The 24,603-nt window shown below is 38.1% G+C and overlaps 1 protein-coding gene and 1 non-coding gene across 4 annotated transcripts in view; one reads left to right on the top strand and one right to left on the bottom strand.

The window, feature by feature from the left end:
- Positions 1-24,603, bottom strand: part of LOC143351836 (lachesin) — a 200,984-nt gene that overhangs the window by 18,865 nt on the left and 157,516 nt on the right. For all 3 annotated transcript variants that reach the window (XM_076783838.1, XM_076783839.1, XM_076783840.1), the window contains one exon: positions 14,458-14,665. In XM_076783838.1, coding sequence (XP_076639953.1) covers positions 14,458-14,665 — 208 coding nt within the window. The remainder of the gene's footprint in view (positions 1-14,457; positions 14,666-24,603) is intronic.
- On the top strand, positions 10,988-11,149 carry LOC143352028 (U1 spliceosomal RNA). The gene has a single exon (XR_013081849.1). It is a non-coding gene; the product is annotated as a U1 spliceosomal RNA (small nuclear RNA).

Here is a 24,603-nt window from a genome sequence, read left to right as displayed (position 1 = left end):
CGAGGTTCCCACCCACGCGAGTAAGTTTCGTATTATGAGAAATTCTTTTGTCTCCTTGGCCATAATTTCACCTACAGAGGATTCAGATTTATTAGTTTCACAATCTTAATTTTAAGGGCTCGTAAATTCTCCTTTACGAGAGTGAACCCTATCATCGTGTTTAAGGTTACGTGTTCGTTGTCGTCACTAACGAAAATATGAAATTCAACGTCTCTAATTGCACGAACTGTAACTGTTGTAAATTCAAATTACTTCTGACAAAACGTACGCATCACGGTACGCGGATATTCTATGCAAATAAATCATGATTTATAAGGGCAAACGATCGGATACGTCGAGTCGTAAATATTAGGTATTGTTCTGTTATTTGTTATTGGCGTGTTTAGTAGTTGCAACATTACGGTTGAGAAATAAATAAAAATCATTCAACCTGACGTTCGACTTAAAAGGTTTTTCGAACTGTAAATATGAGGATTCTTTTAATATTTATGGCTGAATTAAAATCTTAACCAACTTGAACAGGAAAATAATTGTATTAATTATTCAAAAAAGATAATGAAATTGGTTCGAGAATTATTGAACGAGTATCGATTTGGGGAATCTGAACGTCTGAAATTCAATTCTGACTCTTCGGTTGCGCCAGTGCTCAAAATCGATTTTCCAGAAACGAAACCTCGTCCGGAAAAGCTTCGGTTCCGTATTTTCTATTTATACGTAGCACAGAGTCATTTAGGTTTCCGGCTGGATCGCTTATGGCGACACGCCCTGTAGAGAGTAATCTATGGAATGGAACTAATAGCAAACATGAAAATCAATCGATACTTTATTCCGTAACCCGGAAATAGCCGTTTGCGTGTATATACGGTCGCGTTTCTCTGTTTCGTAGCGATAAATCCGTTCCTCCCTCATTCGCGTTCCGCTTACAAGACAAGTTTCGCCGGTTGTCGTAACACTTAAAGCAACAATAACGTCCCCAAGTTGCACTCAACACCGTCGGCGGTGTGTAAGTATATCTGTTCATCCATAAATTTCGCTATATCGTACGTGCTATTCGTTCGGGCGAAATGCATACCTCTGGACAGCTGTGCATTTGCGTGTGCAAAGAGACGAACGACACGCGTGGCGATCCATACGACTCCTTGGAACCCACACTTACACCGTGAAAACCCATCGCACGCGTGTTATCTTTACCCTCTTACCCTCTACAATGAGCCTAACTCGTCGTAAACACTCTTTGCGACGAGTTTCGGTCGCCAATTTCGCGTCAGATTCCACCCTTGAAGTTAAGAAACTCGAAACTGTTATTTCTTAGCAGTTCACGTCGAACTTGACTAATGTAATGCGATAGGTTGACTAAAACCTCGAAATTTTTCACGAGACTAAAACTTTGAATTTAGTCAATTATAAACTATGAATTGAAATTTGTTTTAGTACTCGTACTCGTAACCTCTTGAAAATTCTCAGAGGACCACACTCATAAGCTCTCTCGCAAGTGCTCGATCCAGAACGAAAGGTTCTCCATTCCTTTCCTCTTGCTCTCTCGCTTTTCATAAAAATATAGTAGAGAACGTCCACTATCCGGACTACCTAGGCAAATTTTCGTTGCTATAAAATAGCTAGTAAAGGGAGATATCCTGCGTCGCTAGTCTGCTAATTTTATATCATAGAAAGGAAACAATATTCGCGGGCGTATTGGATCGCGTGTAATTTTCCAGAAGCGAAACCGCAGGCATATATATCAGCAACTGGATATCCCCAGGATCAGACCTTTCCATTCGGTCGTGGCCATTAAAGCCAACCTAACTTTCTCTCCTATTCGTCGGGTTCCTTTCCCTCCCGGAGCGTCGAATAAACGCGTCCCTCGCGAGTAATGTCTTACCGGGTTCGCCTACATCTGAATCGGCCCGAAGGTAGTATGGTTTAGTGGGGACGAGAAGGGGGGCGATGGTGGAAGAAGGGTTGAGAGGGGGAGGGGAGGTCGATTTTATTCTGCCCTATGGCCGGAACTCGATTTGCGGTTGAGTGCCCGTATGGGTGATGCTGAATTGGCGGGTCAAAGCCACCCGGTCAGTCTATCGATGCCCTTCCACTTGTACGCTATCGCCGCTTACTCCTCAGCGTTCGTTTTCCTCGCCCTATTGAGATGTCCATACGCTCGTTTCGGTTTGCACGCTTACTCTTTGACCTCACAGTTTCCACTGTGACGTACTCCGTATTCTAAATTAGCTGACACCCGCCCCAACTCGTTGTATCGTTTAGCTGGATGCAGCCATCGAACCGACGAAGGTCGATGGATAGAGACGGACAAGCTTCTTTTATTCGAAATAATAAATAACTAATAGGACCAACGTACAGTAACATACGCGTTGTTTACATTTTGAAACACTGAAATCCCCCAATTCGTTCAGGAGTTATGTTTTAAACATAAGAATGAAATTCCAGGGAAACATATCAATGTATGGTCAGACATTAGATTTTCGGTAAGGAATTTTTTTCTCGAAAGTGGGTAGGATTTCGGGGGTATGTCTATTCACCAAAAATGATTGTAATTGACCCTCGCAATTGAAAATAATTTTTCCAGGACGATTTGAAATTTTTTTTTTTTTTTGCCGAAAAATTTAGTCATTCTCTGTTGGGTTTTTTAAAAAATTCGTTTTTGATTTTTAATAAATTTGTTTGACGCTTTACAGAAATGTTCTCTAATATTTTTTGTAGATATTCATGATCTCTACTGTATAAATATAATGTCAGTATTGGCAGTTGTTTGAAGCTGTTTGTATGAAGTCGATTAACGTCTTCCAGAGCGGCTGATAGTTAATCCAACGTTCAGATTCGATTTAGAAAATTGTCCGACATCGATTAGAACTAAAAATTAGCTGCAACCTCTTTAATTGCGGAAAATTGGTGGTTATCCTCCCTAATTGCGCCGATAACGAAACGGCGAGGGCCACCGAGCTCGTTTAGGTGTTCAATGGCGACGAGAATTTTATCCGTCGTCCAATTTGGTCACGCGCAGTCAGAAACTTCAACGAAATCGCTTATAACTGCATCGACGGCTAATGTAGATTAAAATTTTGTGTATAGTATCCATCATATTTTTTATGGAGTAATATTAATCACGAAATTATCCCGGTGAAAATGAATCCAAACATCGTTCGGATTAGTTTTAGTACAAACCATTAGAATCGTTTCTGAGTTGGGATTCAATTATATAAAGACAGACAAAAACGTTTTCCCGGACGAGTTTTTAATAATTCTAAAACGATGGGGTCGAGTACTTTAGTAATTACTTGTTTCAATATTATTACTAAAGGTTGTTGTATTTTCAGTGCAAGCATATTTGCAGAAAATACATAATGCATAATGCACTCAAAAGAAATGAACGATTAAACGAACGGTTAATGAAATAAAATGCGTAATCCTCGTAAAGCAACGAAATACATTGCCTCTGGAATTTGTTCAGAGAATCGAAGAAAGTTTGTCTAGCTATATTAAACGACAAACAATTCGTATCGAAATATACGGCTAACTGCAAGAATTTCGATCCAACCCGGATCCAGTTCCATCATCCATTTCCACGGTGACCATTCATCGATTTCGTTTTAGAATTCTTTATATTCGTGAAATCGTTTTTGGCGTGGATTAAAATGAATTTAACTCGGAATGAAAAGGTATGCGAGATATACGATGCCGGGAGTTCCATCGATTCAGGCTTTTTCCTGACAGTAATGGATTTATATACAAACCCTATACGCTGTGGAAGTATCGATTTAAGCGATCTTATACGGTAGAAAGACTCCAATTTCCACCCGTTTAATCAAATTTCATTATAACCTGATGCACGTTTATTTAAGTCGCGTTTTACGCAGACATAATACAATGAAATCTCAATAGTTAATAATCACAATTCCTCTGTCGTCCTTTCTTCAATATTATTTCGTCGCGGTTAATTTCTACGGTAACGCTTTTACGAGTAAAGTTCGCAGTTGTTAATCGCGATCGTTAACGATGCATCCAATAACGAAATGACAATATTGACGCACCCAGGGCATTTTGGAGCTCTTTAAATCCGTAGAAAAACTCGTAGCTGGCAGAAAAAGAATATAACCTTAACCTAATTAAATCTGCTAGAAAGCTTGCGTCGTTCAGCCGCTGAGGCGAGTTTGAAATTTGCAAATCCTCCGCGAAATTCTATTTAATTCCATTACTCCCTCTTTTTATTGTTCACACTTGTATTCACTATTCTAAAATATAAAACTATTAATCGTAGACCATCCATGTTTCTGTTTACCTCAATCTTAAAATAACGTTACTCGTAATTGACATATTATTTATCGTTTAATATTATCACAGAGAACAAAGTTACTTCTTAACGATCTGTTATTTTGATAAAAGGGGGAGGCTAATCGCTTTCAGATGGCCAATAACTGTCTGTCTATCCCCTATCCGCAAACTGTGCATTTCGGGATAATTTAGGATCGTTAACAAGTGAATTTTTCTTCGCCCATTACCCCTTTGTCTACCAGGAGCCTGTTCAGTCGAAAGCAAGTTCTTGCATCCTGCATCAATCTGAATCTGTCTCGTTTATCCTGTCCCGTACTCCCGTTCGTTTCCAACATTAACTCGCGCCAGCTCCGTGGAAAATCCTTCCTACCGTGCACACGGACGCGACGATTCGTCCTGGGCTGGGTAGAATTGAAACTAGAGTTAAAAAAGAGCTGTTCGCCGGACGATCACCGCAACCCGAGCGTGGCTTAATTTCGATGCGTAAATCGAATGACCATCCGAAAGCTTGGCGCTGTACCTGAACGTGTCACCTACGAAAAGGGTTCGTTATTCTTTTCAATCGATAACCATTCCTCTCGGAAAACATACTTAAGAGTTTTTTTTTATCAAATTAACTCTTAAATCGAGCTCGTCCTTTGAATAAAGTCCAATCTCTTTCGGAAGAAAGTCCACCGATTATCCCCATTATTTATAACATTATTTATAACTATCAGAGTGATCGTTGCCTTGGAAGATTGAGGAAAAGTCACGTAGATTGGCATAACATCGTTTTACTTGTCTCAAACAGGAACAAACAAACTGAAACTAATTCAAACCGGTTCACACCAATTCAGATTTGTTACAATTAATTGTAATATTATTAAGCAGAGTTGAAGTTTCAGTTTTTTTTTGTAAGTAACTGTGAAAGTAATTGTTTAAAAACAAGATTCATACTGTTATGCTCGATAATGGCGTGTTTCGTATACCATTCTCGCGTGACTGTCTCGCAAGGAGCGAGCCCCAAGTGTAACATTCGCTTTTTAACGAGTTTTTGCACCCAAAGCTGTCGATATGCAATTTTATGGTCGGACGGTTAATTGTTCAGGAGTTATTTAACGTTAATGTTTTAAAGGATTCGATATCTTTAGTGATATAGGCACCTTTTGCAAATAGGTTCGTGGCATAGTTAGCAGAGGTTCGTGCTTTCAAGACTACTGTTACTTTTACAAGCGAGTTTAAATTCCGATCGATAAAGTCTTTAAACGAACACGATTTATTCTGCTTATAATTAAGGAAACTGTATGCACCTCTTAATTGTTACCTCGTTCTTTAATCAAACGAAGAATTTATTTCTCAATTTCCAATTACTGCGCTTGGTAGATTTTAAATAAACGGAAGTACTCAGTTACAGAAAAATTCACTTTGGAAATTCTTGGCGGCACTTTCAGGGGCTCGAAATCCTCCTTCTGTTAATTAAAAAATACCGTGTTTATATAAACAGTGTCATGTTGTGAGAAGAATTTGCATTTCAAGCTGAATTATGGTAAAATGTAATACAATGAAAGTACCGTAAAATTACGTTTCAACGAATTTCTGCTATCTTTGTTTACTTTAGAATAATGTTCCCAGTATTTTTTACTCTTTATTTGAACAGTAACATTAGAATGCATAAAAAATGATATCAAAGTCTGGAATATGATTATAATTGATTTTAAATGGAATATTTGATACTTTCAAATCTATTTCGTTTCTTACTGTTAAATGCACTCTGCTAGAAACCGCTTGCAATTTTTGCTTGAAAGAAGAAATTCGTCTCGACAGATCCCGAACCATATTGGCAGAGAATATAAGGACAGAGCATTTTATCACAGATAAAATATGCAAGTTACAACTGGCTGTTCCCACAAGAAAATTACAGAAGCGACAAATGCGCCCACGTAATTCGCGAATATTTCGCGTATCAACGAATTCAGCGAATCCATTGAAATAAAATATCGTAATCCGTTTCAATAATATTTTATTCGAACGTAATACGCTCGTAGTGTATTTAGAAATCGTCGAATAATCGTTGAAAAATTTGTGGAGAATTTTTAGTCCGACCGTGTCCCGTCGAACAAAAGTTTCCCAGGTTTTAATTAGAACTTTGTTGTCCCGGCACTCGTAATTTCATATCTAGCTTGAATATTCATAAACTTAAATTCGTTACGTGACGCTAAGAGTGTTTTACCTGTTCCGGCTCTGTCAAAATATTCAAATCGAAACAAAAATTTAATAACGCGATTTCAAGAAAATACACAACACAGAAACGAACGATACTCGCGGTGCTTTCGTAGGTATCTCGTACCCTCGTTTGTTTTATTAAATCGCTGCATCGCAAAATGATTCGCGAAAAATATTTCATCCCGGAATGTATTCGGCAGTGTTGCTTCTTCTTTTGCGCGCGGCGTTTTCATCGTAAAATTTTTACGTTTCACCGGAAACGTTCTTAACTTCAAACGTATATTCTACCGCTTTGCGTTCGTTTCGCCGTCAGAATCACGTTAATAGTAGAACATTATGACAGTAATCCGCATCCTTTGTTTGCCATGTCTTATTTTCATTTTATGCGACGTAGAAAGTAATTTACTACGTTGAATAAAAAAAATTAACATTTTAATATCAATACGTAATATTGTCAGGAAATATACGTTTTTGCTTTCGGTGAAACTCTATTACAGAGGGAAATTATTATAAACAAACAATTTGTTTCGCGGAGTAACAGATGAAATAATTCACAAAACGGATTTATTTCGAAACGGATTATTTTTCAAGCAACTCTGAAAATTAATTTGAAGATATCGTGTTTCGAGAATTAAAGAACGCCTAATTCGAACGTTTTTCATCCCATGGTACGATAAATGTACGATAGGCGTAAAAATATTGAACATTTTGCACCGGCCACCTGTTACCTTTGACCCCGATCGACGCGTTCGGACCCACGAGAGATTTTATTATGCTCGAAATCTCATTATAACATTGTTTGCACTCTTTCGTAGTGCCGTATTCGTCGGTGCATACCTCTTCCGGGAACGTAAGCGCAAATAAACGTATATAAAGGTTTATCAGAACAGTGGCTCGTCGGTGTTAAACGTTGCCCGATGAATCCTCGACGTTACTACTTTGTCCGGAGAGGATCCAATCGGCGCGTTTGCTCGTCGAAAAATATTGAAACCTACGGCCACAGAGAGAAAGCTCCTTTCTCGCGTGTCGTAAAACGAATTGGATTTATAAATAAATCGTGCCCGTTTATTTTCACCGCACAAAAGCTACGGCTGCTTGCATACCGGCTGGCCAAATAAATGATTAAAACGTAACCGTGGCCGGTCGAACGTGGCGTTTGCGAATCGCCTCGTGTCTCTGTGCCCGCGGTGTTGGAACAGCAGATGCCGCAGTTCATCGCGATTACCGCGTATCATGCAGGCACATAATCACCCGCACTGAACCGATGAAACGATAAAAAAAAACCGATTTTATTAACCGACGGCTATCTACAACTTTCTAACTGTTTTTTCCCCGGCCGATGATTAATTTAACGAACGTTCGCGTATCGCTGGGCACACGAAAGGATCCCTTCCAGGGATTCTCAACGGAAAATCTAAGGAAACGAAGAAAATATCGTTTTTTCAAATATAGATCCCTTCGAAGCCTTTCGAACATTTTTTTTTAGAAATATTTTAGCTCGATCTTGACAAAAAAAATTAGAAGTTATTTTGTAAGTAAATTTGCAAGTAAAATTAAAAACTGAGTCGAAAGGTTATCGTGTTAGAAGGATGTGTCGAGAGGTAGGGTGCTATTTCGTTCACCCGGTAGATGTATACGTTAAGGCGACGGGCAGGGCGGATAACAAGGAAAATTCTTTTGTCCGTCCGTCCTTCTTGCCTTCCAAGTTCCCTTCGTTTCTTTGTTTGTCCTATGGTCGCTCTCTCAGGCATTTCCTTGTGTTTCCCATGATGAGTTCTGGACAATTTTCTACACTGGAAGATATTTTCTATTACGGTTCGTTGCTATCTTGTTATCCGCTACAAACCATGCGAAAGTAAGGGAGCGGAGAAAATAAGGAAAACTGAAAAAAGGACTGGCAACGAAAGAGTCTGTAAATGTCTTCGTAACGTAGTGCAGGTAGAACGCGAAAAGTTCGACACTCGAATCGAACATCGAGTTCCGAGGCCAATAGATCACTTCGACCGAGACACGCTATCCGGGGAAGACAATTCCCCAATCCCACGCGAAACTCCACGATTCGTTGCAACATGCTGCAAAGCATACTTCCAACTGTTTACACGCTTCGTACATTACGTACTGATTTGAATGTCACTCGCCCGGATCACTATACCTATCGTACGACGGTTACGAACTGAGAATTCCAGATTGCCCTTCATGCTCGACCACGAGCAGGGCTGAAATTCGTTTGAAAGTAGAGAAAAATTGACAAAAGCGAAAAGAAAATAAATACTTGCGAGATTTAATTTAGTTCGAAACAAGAAAATTGTTTTTCCTTTCTACGTCACACAATTCTTATAAGTCTCTTGGATTAAATTTAATATTAAACTTTAGAAACATTTCCTGCTTTTGCGAAAATTAATAGAATTCTTGGAATAAATAATCTTCTGTTTGTAATGGGAGATTCGAGCTGAACAATAATGCGGTTTAAACATTTTTACGAGCTTCTCAGATTTTCGAGATTTACGAAACTATGGTTGGTGCGTGAGAAAATGGCGGCGACGGTATGTTGACCTATTTAAGACGAGGCGTGAGAATATATTGTTTCGGGGGCCAGACCTGTGGAGCCGAGGCGAAAATTGAAGGGAAAAAATGAAGAGCGCTGTTTGGACGTCGTAATTCTGGGTCTCTTCAACGGTAGAAGAAATCTCGAAGATAGGGTTTACGGGTGAATTTACGACGTGACGGTCGCCAGCGAACCGTGATATTTGCACCTTTAAAACGGGTAATCCAGGAGTCCTTCTCGGCCCCTGATTACTTTACCGAGATGCAGAGAATCGGAGGGTTTTCTTGGTTGCTCGAGTAGTGTTCCAGATTGCGCGCATTTCGCGATATTAGGGGAAAAGTAATGGCACTGAGTGCCACTGTGGAAGGAGGTGGCCTGAGGTGAAAGTAGCGCCGGAAGAGGTCGGATCAACAGCTCGAAAGATGAGACGAAGTGGTTAACGCGGAGCTTAACCTTACCCAAGCTACGTAATGAATAACAACGGTACGAAGTGTCTGCCACCGGCGAGAGAAGAGCTTCTGAGCAAATACTCTCTCCTTCGTTTACGATGTTTAATTAGCATGTTTCAAACGAGGTCTCGCGATACGGTCTACGCGTCAAACTACACCATAATCCAATCAACGATATTCGATTAGACGACCAAAGGAATAGGAGGAATCCGTGAAACGGATCTCAAAGCAACGTTGATACCTTCTACTTCGAACGTGCGTGTTTATTTTTAATCGTCGTTCACAACGAGCCCTCGATAACGTTCGCGCCGCGGTCCTAAGACAGGGATGGGACTCTGAATTTGATCAATGAAGAGAATCGACGCGACACAAGATATTTCAACGATGAATTCTTTTAGTTCCCATAATGGAGAGTCCTGTACCCAATATTTGGGTAAATACTATAAATACTATAAAAATTACGCAAACATCGATGGGATCAAACCAAGGAACGTGAAAATTTCAACTAGTAACGGGTCTACTTTCCTGAGTTCCATGGGTGATCAGCTACCATACTGTCAAGTAGAAGTTTTCGAACTACGACCATCGAAACATCGTATAAAGTATGTGGACGGATTCATAACAATTGCAAAACATTTTCGAAGCAGACTCGATTTTAGTTTAAAAAGCGAAGCACCACCGTGACGCGATAAATCACGAATATCGCCGACAGTTTAGAATTGTTTAATCCCTTCCACCATCAAATTAGAAGCAAGTGTTCGACTACAAAACTATTTCGTTGTTTTTTAACCACTTGCGCCGGAATTGATTCGCTCATGCGTGAGAGCAAACCGTTCACAGTAAGCCATAAATTGAAATCAGGAGACACGGTTTCGCGCACATATTTTAGACGTTGCAAATCTGTTTATCGACAATTTTGTACAGAGACGTTTTAATAAAAAATTAGTTTTTAATTAGTCGTAAATAGCAACGTTAAAGGTTTTTACAAAATTAGGATTGAATGTTTCAAATGGCGCTCCGCATCATTGATTCCATTATATTATAACTGACGTCAAGACTAGTTCCATGACCCCGTAAACTGTGACCTCAAAATGACCTAGAACTCAGAAACATAGGATCGATGAATGAAGCAGAGCATTCGTGAAAAATTATTTTATTTGAATTGAATAATCTGCTTTCCCCCCCAGAATTTTTATTTTTTTAAATGGAACTGGAATGAAAAGATATTTCAAAATTTCAAGTCGTTTATATTTCCTCGTTCGATATCTTGTAATCGATTTGTTATGGAGATTCAAAAAATGATTCGAAAGGAAAATTAACTGTATAATTAAATTCTGACGACTCGTTTGTACCGCAATGGAGCAAACCTACGCGGAGGGTAGAGGTCACGCAGGGGCAGTCTGATTAGTTCCCAAAGTGGTCACTATACAGCGCGCCAACCAATTTTCTTTCTCGCATTTGAAATAGCGTGCAGTTATAAGAAGTATCATGAAAGGCGGCAGTGAGTATACTTACCTGGCGTAGAGGTTACCATGATCAAAAAGGTGGTTCCTCCAGGGTGAGGCTCCTCCATTGCACTTCGGTCGAGCTGACCTCTGCGAATATCCCTAATGTGGATATCTCGGGCGTATAATTTTTGCTAGTCGGGACTGCGTACGCGCTATCCCGGATAATTCATTAATAAACTAAATTTCTAGTACATTAAAAACAACGGAATATGTTTGATAGATAAAATTTTAATAATTATTATTATTCAAAATTAGAACAAATGATGAAATAATAGAAATATTGTACTACTTTTTCTGAAACATTTTCAAAAGTACTGTTACTATCGTTTCATTGACGATTCTTGGGATGTTCTTGCAAGAATCGAATGTCCCTAGTTTACACCCCCGCGTTCGACCCGGAGAATTTTTCGCGAGTGGACGACACGAAGGGGATCCGAAATGATTTCACGAGGAAGATGAAGTTTCGCAAGTGGCTATTCGGCTGTATCCACCAGATGGACGTTTTCGTGCCTCAAAGACGGTTGTGTCCGGATGGAAGAAAGGCGACAGCGAGGCCAGAGGAGGACGGGGGGCGCGTTTACGTGGACGAAACTCGCTGGTTTATACGGCTGCAGATGGGATGCAAGAGTTTCCCGTATCTCGAGAATACCAATTTGATTTCGGTACGAATGCCGGAAGTTCGTAAAGTATACAATAAACGTCCCCAACGATCCTTATTTGTCGATGTGGAAACCGACCTGGCCCGGAAGTACTGTCCTCCACTAAAGGCGCACCGGAGGATGAATGCACTTAAGGAAGGAACTATGAAACATTCTGAATTCTTTCTACGAACGCGGTTGTACCGCGCGATGTGTATTATCCTGCCAATTTGTTGCCCCGTGTTACGATGTCTTCGCGAAACTTTTTATTACTTTTCATTAAAATTCACCAAAAATTTTCATATTTTATTCAAATAAGCGTGAACAAACCTTTGTCGATTGGACTGCAAAAGGTGCTACAGTTTGTTTGCAAAAAAATGGGACATCGTGGAACGACCTTTTTTTAAAAGCGACTATGTTTGACTATGTTTGACGGTGTTTGAGAGGATCTAGTGCTGTCAATTTTAACTTGTTTTGGTCCAAAAAATTTTGGAGTATTACTCAAACGTGTATAAATATATCCTGTAAAATTGGCTGCGAAAGGTGTTATAGTTACTGTGTAAAAGATCTTTTTCTAAGTTTTGTACGATCCAGAACCGTTTAGAGAAACAAAGAAAGGGAATGGTTCGCTGTTTGACCCGTCGTTTTAACGGGAGCATGGGGTTAATATCAGCAACGCGTCGATTATGAATTATTCGAATCCCCCATAAATCCCCATGACATCATAGTGGACTTTAAGCGGCGAACGTTTACGTTGCCAGATTTAACTTAATCGCATTTAATTAAAGTGCGTCCCAGGCATCGTCGATAATTTGATGACTCGACGGAAAATGTTTTCACGGTCCAATTATTGGATCCCATCGAAGTTCTGCTTACGAACACACACATGACACTGTGTGTTCGGTATAATCCACGAATTTACAGACGAATCTAATCTCTGTCAGTAATCTCTCGCAGGCCTCTTCAAAGTATTGAATTCAGGCCATTTCATTCCTCGATGAAATGTTATGACTGCGTCGGTTTACCGTTTTAGCTAAATTACTTACGTCTACGCTTCGCGGGTACCATATGAAAATGTACATCACGAAATAATATTAATACGATACTTTTCCAGAGAGCTTCCCTCACGGCACTGCTATGCGCGATTTTCCTTTTAAAATTTATACTTTCGCGAATAACGCGTTGTTCGAGCATGAAAATTCGCACTCGATTTTATTATTGTACAAACTGATCCATTCTTAACCTCGAGACTAATTTAATCTCCTTTTCAAGTATCTCTGAATCGGTGGAGAGCTACTCAAAAAATTACGCGAAACATTTTCTTTCACCAGCTTTTGTCAAAGTTAAATTTTGTTATTATTGGGGTAGCGAGTTAAAGAATTATTGGATATATAACGGGTCGTTATTTGAAACTTTTAATAATAGAATGTAATAAAATTTCACCTTCAATTTTTTAAACGGATCTCCACCGATCCAAAGATACGGAATTTGGGCTGTGATTCGACCTAAAATTTCGGTACGCCTTGTACAGGTACGCGAACTAAAAAAGAACGAAAAGAACGAGAGGAGAGGGGGAGCGTGCATTTGTGAAAGAGCGTATAAGAGATTTTATTTCCGAGAAGGGCTGTAAAGATTGCTCGCGTGCAACTCACCACGCGCCGTTCTCGCAAACTCGCGACCATATTGCTCCATAATAATAAGGTTAATGCCTTGCAAATTAAGTAGAAGCGAAAAGTCTTTTGCCCGGCTTTACGTTCGTTTAACTACTGGAAACTTGATCTTCGACAGAGATGGTCGATTATTATCAGAAGTTATTAAGGCGATGCTTGTTTCATATTACTCTATTTGGAGGATCGAATATAATCATTTTGCGTTCGCAAAAAAGACATACGGATTTTTCAGACTGCTAAAATCGAGTTTTTGTAAAGAAACGATTCCCCTGTAATGGCTGATTGATTATAAAATAATTAAATTTTTTTACGAATATAGTTTTTGTATTGTAATCGAAAAGGGATTCAATTTTATTATTAATTTGTATGCATTAGCGAATCTTGGGGTTTAAGCGCGAACTATACGAGAAGCAAATCACTGGAACAAGAAGGGAATATGGTCGAAGCAGAATCAGATTCTCATAGCTTGTCAGGGTTGATTAAAATACTGCGTATTACATCCGCGTATCCAACGTTGACATGACATAATCGGTGTAACAATAGCTATCCTGGATGCTACCGATAAGTACCTGACATTCTCCCCTTTCGATTCAAGGATTGATGCGATATTATCGCCCAGGGCGAGCAAGTCATCGTTAATTCAACCATTTTCAATCATAATTAAACACGTAACGAATCACTGGGACGCTTTTTATATCGACACCGTATCGCGATTAATTTTTCATTTCCACCCTTGGTAATTTAACGAAATTCCATTTCCATTTAATTCGTTCGTAATCGTTACCTAAATTCTGGAAGTTTCAAAAACTGAAATTCTCTATCAAATCTCTATTACAAAAATAACGTTGAATCGATGCTTTTGAAACCAGTGCTCTGTTAAATAAAATTATTTGACTACGAGTCTCTTATCTCACGATTGTTAATATTTAATATTTTCATAATATAAAACAGTATGCTCAAATATAAATCAGTTTTTAAATATTTACCGTCCCAGTTTTATTTATACATACTTTGAACCGGTATTGCTCGTCCTACGTTCGAAACTGAAATAATTATTTTAACATTCTATCGTTTACGATATATATATTTCGTTCCAATTGTTGAAGGGTGAAACTAATGGGGATTTTACGTCCGAAAAGTAAAAAATCACGTGATACTCACCGACAACTTCCAGATAACCAGTTTGACTTTTCATTGGGTCCGTATTAATCTGACACATGTACCTTCCCCTGTCCGATTCTCTTACTTCTCGTATGTGGAGAAACCATGTTCGATGATCGCTATGGGAGACGGCTATCCGATGGTTTTTCGTAATAACGTGGTTGGCTATTGTCAGTATTGTTTGGGTGTCTACTTGCAGCCACGCTACCTGCAACATATTACACGTTTCTGTAATAAATAAAACATCCAAGGAACATCACAATCATTCTCAATTTACAATCTAAACACTAGCAGTCACCCCGTGACCACAAGTATTGCATCTGTTCATTTTTTTCAAATCAAAATAAAACATTTCGTTATACAATTAAAAGGGTTGAAATTCTAAAATCGAAAACATTAGGAAAATGGACGAAGATTTTATTTTAAGGAACGATCTTTTATACTCAACCATTCAATGCAATATGTAATTTATAGATAAGAAGTCGTTAATATCAAGTTTGAATCGTAATATTTTTAAAACTGAATAAATCACAGCTCTCGGTGTCTAGCTATTATTTATTATAATTTAAATACGACATTTCGATTGTATTCTACATTCTTATACGTGTCTACATGAATTATTTAATATCGAATTAAACTTCTCGATCGTATATGTTTAACGTTTCAATTGTTCCAAGTGTAAAGCCCGAAATAGTATCCGAGTCCCGTCTTATGCGTGTCTGGAACGTAACTGTTCCTCGCGTTAACGTCTACTCCTCGTACAAAATTGCTTCAAGGAAGCAGGGACGTAATTAACGAATCGCGGAACAGTCTCCCTAAACGTCCAAATGTAATTCAAAGTAAAATACACCGTACTGATTCGAAACTTCGAACGGTTGAGTTATTCGAGGTATTTCAGGACCCTGGATATGAACTTAACTAGTTAACGGAACTTGCAAGAGGAAATAAATATATCAGCGTAAACATTTTGTACGTCAATCAGTTCCGTGGCATTCTGTATTTTAGTAAAATATTTTCATTCGATCTCCGTTCAACTATCGAGCTGCCAATCTAACTGGCAATTTGGATCGGCTCATAAACTGTCGGGATCAATAACTAAATATTAAAGTATCGATTTTAAGGTCTTCGTTAGACGTTTCTTAACGAAAATTTTCTGATAACAAACATTCTATCGCTTGACAGAATATTCTTAAGAAATCGATAACGTATTGCAAAAATTATTTGTACGTTCTCTGATAGCTTCTTTTGCTTTAACCAGCAGCAAGGTTAGTGGAAATTTGATAAAATTGAAGAAAAATATGCAATTAATACGAACGATTGTTTTATTTAATATAAGAGTATTTTATAATTTACATCTATTCCAAAGGTTAATTAATATTTATTTCACGTTCGTTAAATGAATTTTCAGATAAATTGTTTGCTTGGAATAATTAGTAATACTATAATGTATCGGTTTGCACTTTATATATAATATTGACAGTCGTGTACCACTTACAGTATTTGTTAATACAATTGTAGGCATTTGTTAACGTAATTAAATGAACACGAAAGCAAAATTATTCCAAATCACACAGAAGGTTAGCTCGCCAGCGAAATACGAAGTTTACTTGTAAATTTGCGTGCAAACAGTGCAAAATCTATATCGAGCACGCAATTAGATAATTCTAGGCTATACAAATTATTTCGTAATAGGAAATACAGGTTCACGATTGAAAAAGTTACACCTACGCATTAAAAAATTAGTCATATCGTTAGAAACAAAAATAAGCTATTTTTACATAATTTTTCCAAGAAAACCGTAAACCTTTTCCAAGAGTGATTCTACCCCCTTTTCTATTCATCCTTCAATAATGCACACAAATTTTTTCACCATGAAACAATAAAAATTGCGAAAGATATTTAATAATACGTCGAGACTCAAGATGGCTACCTTGAATTCGTCGTAACTTCTATAATTTTCAATATTTTTCTACAAAAAAAATCGTGGATACTCTCGAGAGCTAGAGCTACAACTGTAGATGCAAATTTATCAAAAAAAAAGAATACTCTAGTTTGACAAAAAATTTCTAAAGAAATCATGAACGAAATCTTAAAGAGGGACGTTGTCTTTGGTCGGGGGGTGGGTTTATAGCGCCAGAGGCAAAAGTCACAAGGGTCGTGTCACTCTAGAAATTACAGCCTAAAAGATACCTCGGGATAAATGTTTGCCCACCGAAATGGCAATTCCATTATACTTCGCCTTTGAAGGTAGACCGGTACGCGCCGCGAATGAAAATATTGCTAGCACCAATACAGAGACAGCTCTGTGCATATGAGCGTGGAAAATACGTGATCGCATGCTCGTATCCCCCGTCACAAAGGGGAGCACGGAAATACAGACGCGAACGATTCAACGTCGGCAGACGAAACAACCTCAATGCGGTCCCCGTGTGAATAGTTTCTCGCTACTTTCGGCCATTTTTTCTACAAACAGATCACATTTTCTTAACAGGTTGATTTACTGCGGGCCAACAGCCGCGCTTTTGTGCCAACGCGCGCCCGGGCTTTTCGGCTTTCCATTTCCTCCCCCCCCCCCCGCCCTCGCCAGCCCTTTTCCCTTTCTTCGTCGACTCGCGCCAAAGTGCAGCCAGCAAGGAAGAATGTTTACTCTTCTTTTCCCTTTCTTTCCGCGCGGTTAGGCCGATTTAACCGAAACCCGTTCGAGAAGAGTTGCTCTCGGTAATTTCGGGCGAATTCTTGCCCGGGGGGTAAATTTTCGTAATCGTTTCACTGATTCCAGGAAAATTTTCTCGCATGGCGGGTTCTTACAACTTTTATATTTATTTGTTAAATTATATTTGGAGTATCGGATGGATTAAAGGGTAAAAAATGCGGAAATTCCTCTGAGAAGCAAAAGTAGACTGATGAATGATAAAATTATTGTTTTGTTTTGGTAGTTATGGTGAACGTGGTTATTAGAGCTATCAGAGTGAAATCGTGTTGCATTAGTAATGCAATGTATGAGTAAAAAAGTAGGAATGTAGAATATTTGTACAAAAATTTGTTCTATGTACAGGGAATATCGTTGGTCAGTAATGGGGACACGAGATGGTCGATAAATGGTGCAAGGGAATACGAAGTAAAATAGATTAGATTTTCTATTGTACAGGGTGATTCTACGTGTGAAAATAAGTCGAAAAGAAGAGATAATATTTTTTCGTAGGGATAATTTAAAATCTTTTCTGAAACAAGTGAAATTCAGTACGATATGTCGGACGTCGTCCGACCAATATCCGATTTTTCTACTTGTTTCGATTATAACGATTTTCTCGAAAACAAGGCCTCGAACGAAAAAATGTTATTCTTTCTTTTTTCCTTGTTTCTACATGTAGAATCACCCTCACCCTATTCTACTACCCTATATAATTATTGTCGATAAATGGCGCAAGGGGATATGAAGTCGAGTACAATCTCCGCTATAATTACTCTATAAATAGTCAAATAAAGCTTCAGTCCTGATTTTTCTTATAAAACTAAAGCCTCCACCGAGCAAACAAGATTTAATATTGCTTGGATATCGTCGTGTATTGGTAAAATTAATTGTAATCAATATTTTTGTGCACTGAATAGAGAGAGGTTTGAATCCGAGTTTTAATAGAAACAGTGTGAAAAAGTGGTAAGATCCGGGTATTAAAAATAACAGGTGACGCATAGTTGCGGACGGTCGGTGGTGCAGTGTCTCCGTAAATTACAGAAATTCGCAGGAGAAGCCGTAAATACTTGGTTATCATACTTGGCGGAAGCATGGAAGGGCATTATACCTACATTCGCGTACATCGTGGCCAGAGATGGCGCCAACCATGGATATGGGTTCACCGTTTCCATTCATCGGAGTGGATATCAAATGCAATAGTTCATGGTGTGCTTCCGACTAGGTGGTCGACCAGTCCTCGACCTCTACCTCCTAATCCAACCACCCACCGTTTCACACCGGTCTCTGGCAGATTTACAGGCGCGAGGTTTGATATCTGCATCCGAGAGTCCTGGACTAGTTCCACCTGTCTCGGTTCTCTGTATACTTTCCGTCAACTTGTGATTCCCCAACGACGATCCGAAGCTAAATCAGTCAAACAAGCTGTTCGACTAATCAGACGTCTCCCTGCGAGCCCACCCACGCGCCGTACCAGTGTTTACATTAATTAATATCGACCCACAAACTTTCATCCATGAAAGTTTTAAACCACCCTTTCCATGGACAATCTATTTATTTACTTCTATTTAAGCGATTTCAGTTTTTATATTACCTTTATTTATTTGATTTATACGTATTATATTATTATTCATTTTCGTATTTGTAGATATTTTTAATTGAACACAAATAATATAAAGAATTGAAAAAATATCGTTTGGAAACTCTGAAACAATATTCGTATTTAACGTGGCATTGAATATTTTTCTACATTCTTGAACAACCTGTGCAATCTAATTATTTCAAAATGATTATATTGAATAGTATAAAAATCGTATCAAAATAGTCCTGTAACCACTGATTGACAGAAATATATAAAGCTCGTTTTAAAGTATGTAAATTATACAGAAAGTAATGTAAAACACAGAAACTGATACGCTGAAACGTTTTACTCAATTATTCCCAGTACAAAACGTCATATATTATTACCCAACGAACCCTCTTTCCAAAGAATATTACACGACGTTTAAATTCTCGTAACTACAATAGCATCGAACAAAAATTGTGTACTTCAAAAACGTGGAAAAAGTGGGTCAGGCGTGCTCTAAAAGTAGTAGTATTTTTGAAGTTTGCCTTTGTGACGAGTACTAGTTTCGACACTGAAATTTCATGGCTCGAAACTTTGGCTAGTTAGTCGTCTAGTTGCATTTAACTAGCAAACTACCTGAAAAACAAGACTGCTTCGCCATATATCCTTAATTAAGACCCCGTTGGAAGTTCGGTTCGAAATCAGAAGACGCGAATCTAGTAACTTTCCGTGCGACGAGTCGATTCGAAGTACACACGGTGCAATTTCTGTTAACGATAATTTGTTAGGGCCCCAATGGTGCAATAGTATGTCGTTCCCACGTTGTTCAGTCGACGAAGTTCTTGGATATACCGTCCAAAAAAAAATCTAAATGGCGACTCGATCGGTGGTGGACAAAAATTTTGAATCGAACCTTTCACCAGGCTACTAGACGTTTCACTTCGTTCGTCTGCATTGAAATAAAGTTAGGAAAACCACTAACCACTGGCAAGTCATCCCAACCGTCTCGCCCTCAACTTTCCAGGGTCGATTCTCGTTTACGGGAACCACTCTTAAGTTGTTCGATAACTGTACTGAGCTACTTTGAAACTTAGTTCTGGTATAACTTCATTAACGACAGGTAAATGCCTTGCATTGGCGAATTACACTTTCAGATACCAGGTAGAACTTGCATTTTTTCCCTTAAATTATGAAAATTGAAATTTGTGCTTCTAATTACCGCGACGGTCGAGTTTATTTACGGGAACGATTACAACGGTTTTGCTCGGTTCGATTAATGCAATTTTTATAGGCCAGGAACAACTTGAGCATGTAATAAATTGTTTTTATTACCGAAAGCTTTTGGTCGTGAAATCTTACGCGCTTCTGAAGTAATGCCAAAAATAATTAAAGCAGAGAATGGGGTTATTTATCGAGTATAAAACAGATTTATATACGGTGAAATTAATATATAGAGTCTAGTTCATTTTCTTGACACGCTTGATATTTTATTAATTTTTAGAGGGTCGAAAATTCGATCTGTCAAATTTACTGAACTTTTAAATAATTTAATTCCTGTAAGAATTATATTTAAAATTTTTATTTCCGTAGTAGTTTGATATTATTTTTAATCGCGAAATAGACTTTGCGTAGCAATGAAAAAATAAGTTAACATCTATTCTAAATCGTAACCATTATATTGATACTTCAGTAGGTTTATCTTTAAGCAATCTCCTGAAACACGTCTTCCATAATATATTGGAATCCATTACAGCTTTATACGTATAATGTGTACTTACTTCGTCTCTCTAAACCTGAAATATTACAGGATAAAAGCACCAATAAAACATGGGGTGAACTACTCCTGCGGCTCTTTATCAAAAGTGTCTGCGCCACATTTAGTTTCGTTGTACAGTGTAATGGTAATGTATTATCATTCGTAACGATATTTATAGACAGATATATATTTGGTATAAAATCTTGTATTTCGGAACCATTTTGTTGGCTCACACAACAGTTCAAACTATGTGGATTAGCCTGAATTTATCAGGTAGAAATAAAATAGTAATTTTATTGTATTTAGGCAATTTTTACTTGAACGTTCAGCTTATAAGATTTTGGAATTTTTCTGTTTTTCGTAAATTACATGTTTTCGTTCATTTCGACCCGTGTAAACTATTTTTTCCAAAGTTCTAAAGTTTTGGTTTTCAATAAATGACAATAATAACTTGTGAAATTATCGAAATTTATAAATAAAGAATTTACAAGTATAATAAGAGAAATTTCATATTAACATTAACCAATTGTCTTTAAAATAGAAAACTGTCATCAATAATCCAGACTAGAGACACAGATCCAGTGTTAGTAATAACACCAGGAAAATTATAATCCATAAAAAGGACCAAAAAAAAAATATAAAAATTGTAGTACAGAGAAACGTAGACAATATATTTTGAATTTTATAAATAGGATGGCTAAAGGAGCCAGCGTAAATTACATTTTCGACACGTAAATGAGTAGATGGTGGGTCATCAAATGTATGTTACGCAATTAATATAGTAATATGTATATTAGATAGTAAGTTATCGTAATGACAGAGATATTAAGTTCATTAAGGTCTTCAAAGTAATCTACGGCTGGCGGAGCATTAGTTGCTATCCCAAAGGAACGTCCCGAAATGTCAGTACGAAATGTCATACAAGAGTGGTCTCGGGAATCCTCCTCGCCACTCTCCCTTTTCCTCTTCAACAAACCCCGAGTCAAAAGCTTCCTTTACGTCTTCCCGTTCCGGTTATGCACAAAAGGACGAAGATCAAACAGGACTGATGTACTGATTCGTGATCCGAATGCACAGTTGCACTACGCAAACTAATAACGTAATCGTAAATCACCAACAGCACCCATTAATTATAAAATAATCTCTGTGTGCAGCCCGAGTCGCGAAAACCAGGACACCAAAATATTTCCACCTCTTATCGTTATATCAAAAATGTGGAAACCTAGTTTCACTGTCCGGAAAGACGTATACAATGTTAGGAAAAAAATTCTAAATATTTTTAATATACATATAGAAACATTCTCAACATAGAATTCTGTATCTACAAATCTGGATACTCAGTAACACTTACCCTCGAATTAGCGATATTCCCCTCCTCCAACCGAACCAGTGGTTTCGAATTTGTCTACTAAACGAAGAATTTTAATAATATTAATGTGTCGAGGAACCGTGTGTCTATCCACGCTAACTTCTAAACCTCTACTGGCGTCTACAAACATGGCGTCTGTGACAATTGAAAGTTCTATCGCTCTCATTGGAAAACCCTATAGAACTCCAAACTTCTTATCGTCTCCATGAACATGTGATGTGGCATTCTGCGGTACCTAATTACGGTGCCAGGTTGCTAGGCACCGCGAAACGCGTCACTCTTAATACCGTGTAATTATCGCCAGGTGACACAGCCACCTACAAGTAAGTACATCCGCTCGCGTGACACGGGTCGCCCGAAATTTAGTTCCTCGCGCTACCGCCAGGTCGCTAGACGACTCACAAGAGGGAATACTCGGTTACTGCGATAAAGGACCCGCCGCAACTCCCGAAACACCCGCTCCCGTTGGGTAAATAGCTCTAACCAGACCACAGAGTACTATTCTGTGGCATCACGGGTGCTTGAGTATTTATTTGTTTACTCATTGTACGGGTGAAACCCATTTTGTGAGACCACAGAATCCCAACTGTGATATCCTAGTGAATAGAGTACTATTCTGGGGAAACCCGGGTGCTTGAATATTCATTTATTCATCGTAATGGCGGAGAACCAATTTCGTGAGACTACAGAATCCCTACTGTGATACCCTAAAGAATAGAGTACTATTCTGTGGGAACCTGGGTGCTTGAATATTTATTTATTCATCGTACTGGTGGAGAATCTACTTTGTAAGACCACAGAACTTCTATGTAACTAAAACAGGCGTTAATATGAAGATGGAGAATTTCAGCATGATTTGGAAAAAGAAAGGAACAGAGATGATGTTGGACGATGAGTACGTTTCAATTAAATTCTCATTTCCAATTATTTCGATTAAACAAGTAGTAATTTTGAATATTAACTAATATTTTGAAACGTCAAATAAGAGTTTACATTACACAGAAAAAGACAGAGGTGTCTTGTAGCATTTTTAGATGTTTGCAAAATTCGTTTTCCAAACAGTTTACGAACAGACTTTCTACAGTCGAAGTAACAATAACTATCGTTGTTTTATAGCACCGGAAGGATTCTATTAATAAGTTTGAACGTAATGTATCTGACAAAAAAAAATATTTACCATGTAAAAGAAGGATTGAGCAATTAAACGATCAAATAACGTATGTTAAAATCGATGACGTGTTATGGCGATCCCCTTGCAAGACGCGCAGTATGAAACGTCAAGTAGCCTCGTGAGAGTGTAATTCAACTTGCTCATTTCCGAGCGATTGAGAGGCAACGAGGTGAAACAACAAAATTAACGAGAATTTGTTGAACGCTTTGATGTGCGATGCGATAAACGGAAGATTAATACCGTAATTATGGTACGCTCGAGTGGCGGAGTGAAAAGTAAATATTTCGAGCATCTGATACTCCGGAATAACATTTAATGACTACGTGGTGGAACAGTTGCTACGATGCAAAGGAAGAATTTTCGTACCGTTTCGGTCTAATGAGTATCGAGTGTGTATCTTGCCAGTGCAATTAAAACTTGTTTCATAGTTATGAGAGATTCGAGGAACTCCGTGTTTAGTATTTCCCTCAAGTACTTTTGTTCGAACGACTTGCAGCATTTTTAATTTTCGAGCTCCCTGTATTTTAAATAATGTTCCATCGTTAGTGCTTGCAACCATTTCCTACAATGTAAAATAATAATAAAATATATTAGATTTTCTATTACACAGGGCGATTCTACGCGTGAATACAAGTCGATAAGAAAGGGTAACATTTTTTCGTAGGGGTCTTCGTTTTCGAGGTAATTTGAAATCTTTTCTGAAACAAGTGAAATTCCGTACGACATGTCGGACGGCGTCCGACCAATATCCGTTTTTTCTACTTGTTCCCATTATGTCGATTTTCTCGAAAACAGGACCTCGAATGAAAAAATGTTATTCTTTCTTTTTTACTTGTTTCTATACGTAGGACCACCTTATACTCTGTTTTAGCACCTTGATAAAAATATTTATTTCTACTGATAGCCTGAGTTGTAATAAACAAAAAAAATTGGGAAACACTGAGTTTTAGTATCACACTCTTCTCAACGTGAGATTAATAGTTAATTATCCGTGCAATGTATCGTATTTGTACAATTTCATTTACTCGAAAAGCTTCGAAACTAATCGACCGTGTGAGTGGAACACTGTCTTATTTTACCTTATTTAATTTAATTTAATTTTCTCCAAAGGGATTCTTCAAAAGCAAATAAACAAGGAAAGATCCTGTGTGGAATAACGTTGGAACGTACAGGTCGCGATGATACGCCAATTTTTAAAGCAATGCGGCGAAACCACGTGCTCCGCAATAGCATCGTTCCAACGCTATCTACGCTCGCATGCTCGTATCGCAAACGAATCACGCCACTTTCAGCAATCATATTCTATTCCATTATCGTGCTATACTGTTTCTTTCGTATGCCTCGCGTTCTATAATCCACGATAGAGAATTTTTGTACCGATTAGTGTTCCAGAAGTGGCCTCGAAAGTACTCAAACAAAATTTGTGGAAAATATTATTATCAGCTTTCTCTAATTTTCAAATCTGTTGCTTAAGCAAAAAATTCCGAGACTCGTCTTTACCACGTTGCAATTCTTTCGAATATAATAATAAACGATAATAGAAATTTGAAATTAACATAGGCAATTTCTCCAGGAAATTTGTCGAATATTCTGC

The sequence above is a fragment of the Colletes latitarsis genome, chromosome 2 (assembly GCF_051014445.1).
Source record: "Colletes latitarsis isolate SP2378_abdomen chromosome 2, iyColLati1, whole genome shotgun sequence".
Lineage (NCBI taxonomy): Eukaryota > Metazoa > Arthropoda > Insecta > Hymenoptera > Colletidae > Colletes > Colletes latitarsis.
Note: the sequence above shows the minus strand (reverse complement) of the source record. Positions and strands in the feature narration are given on the sequence as shown.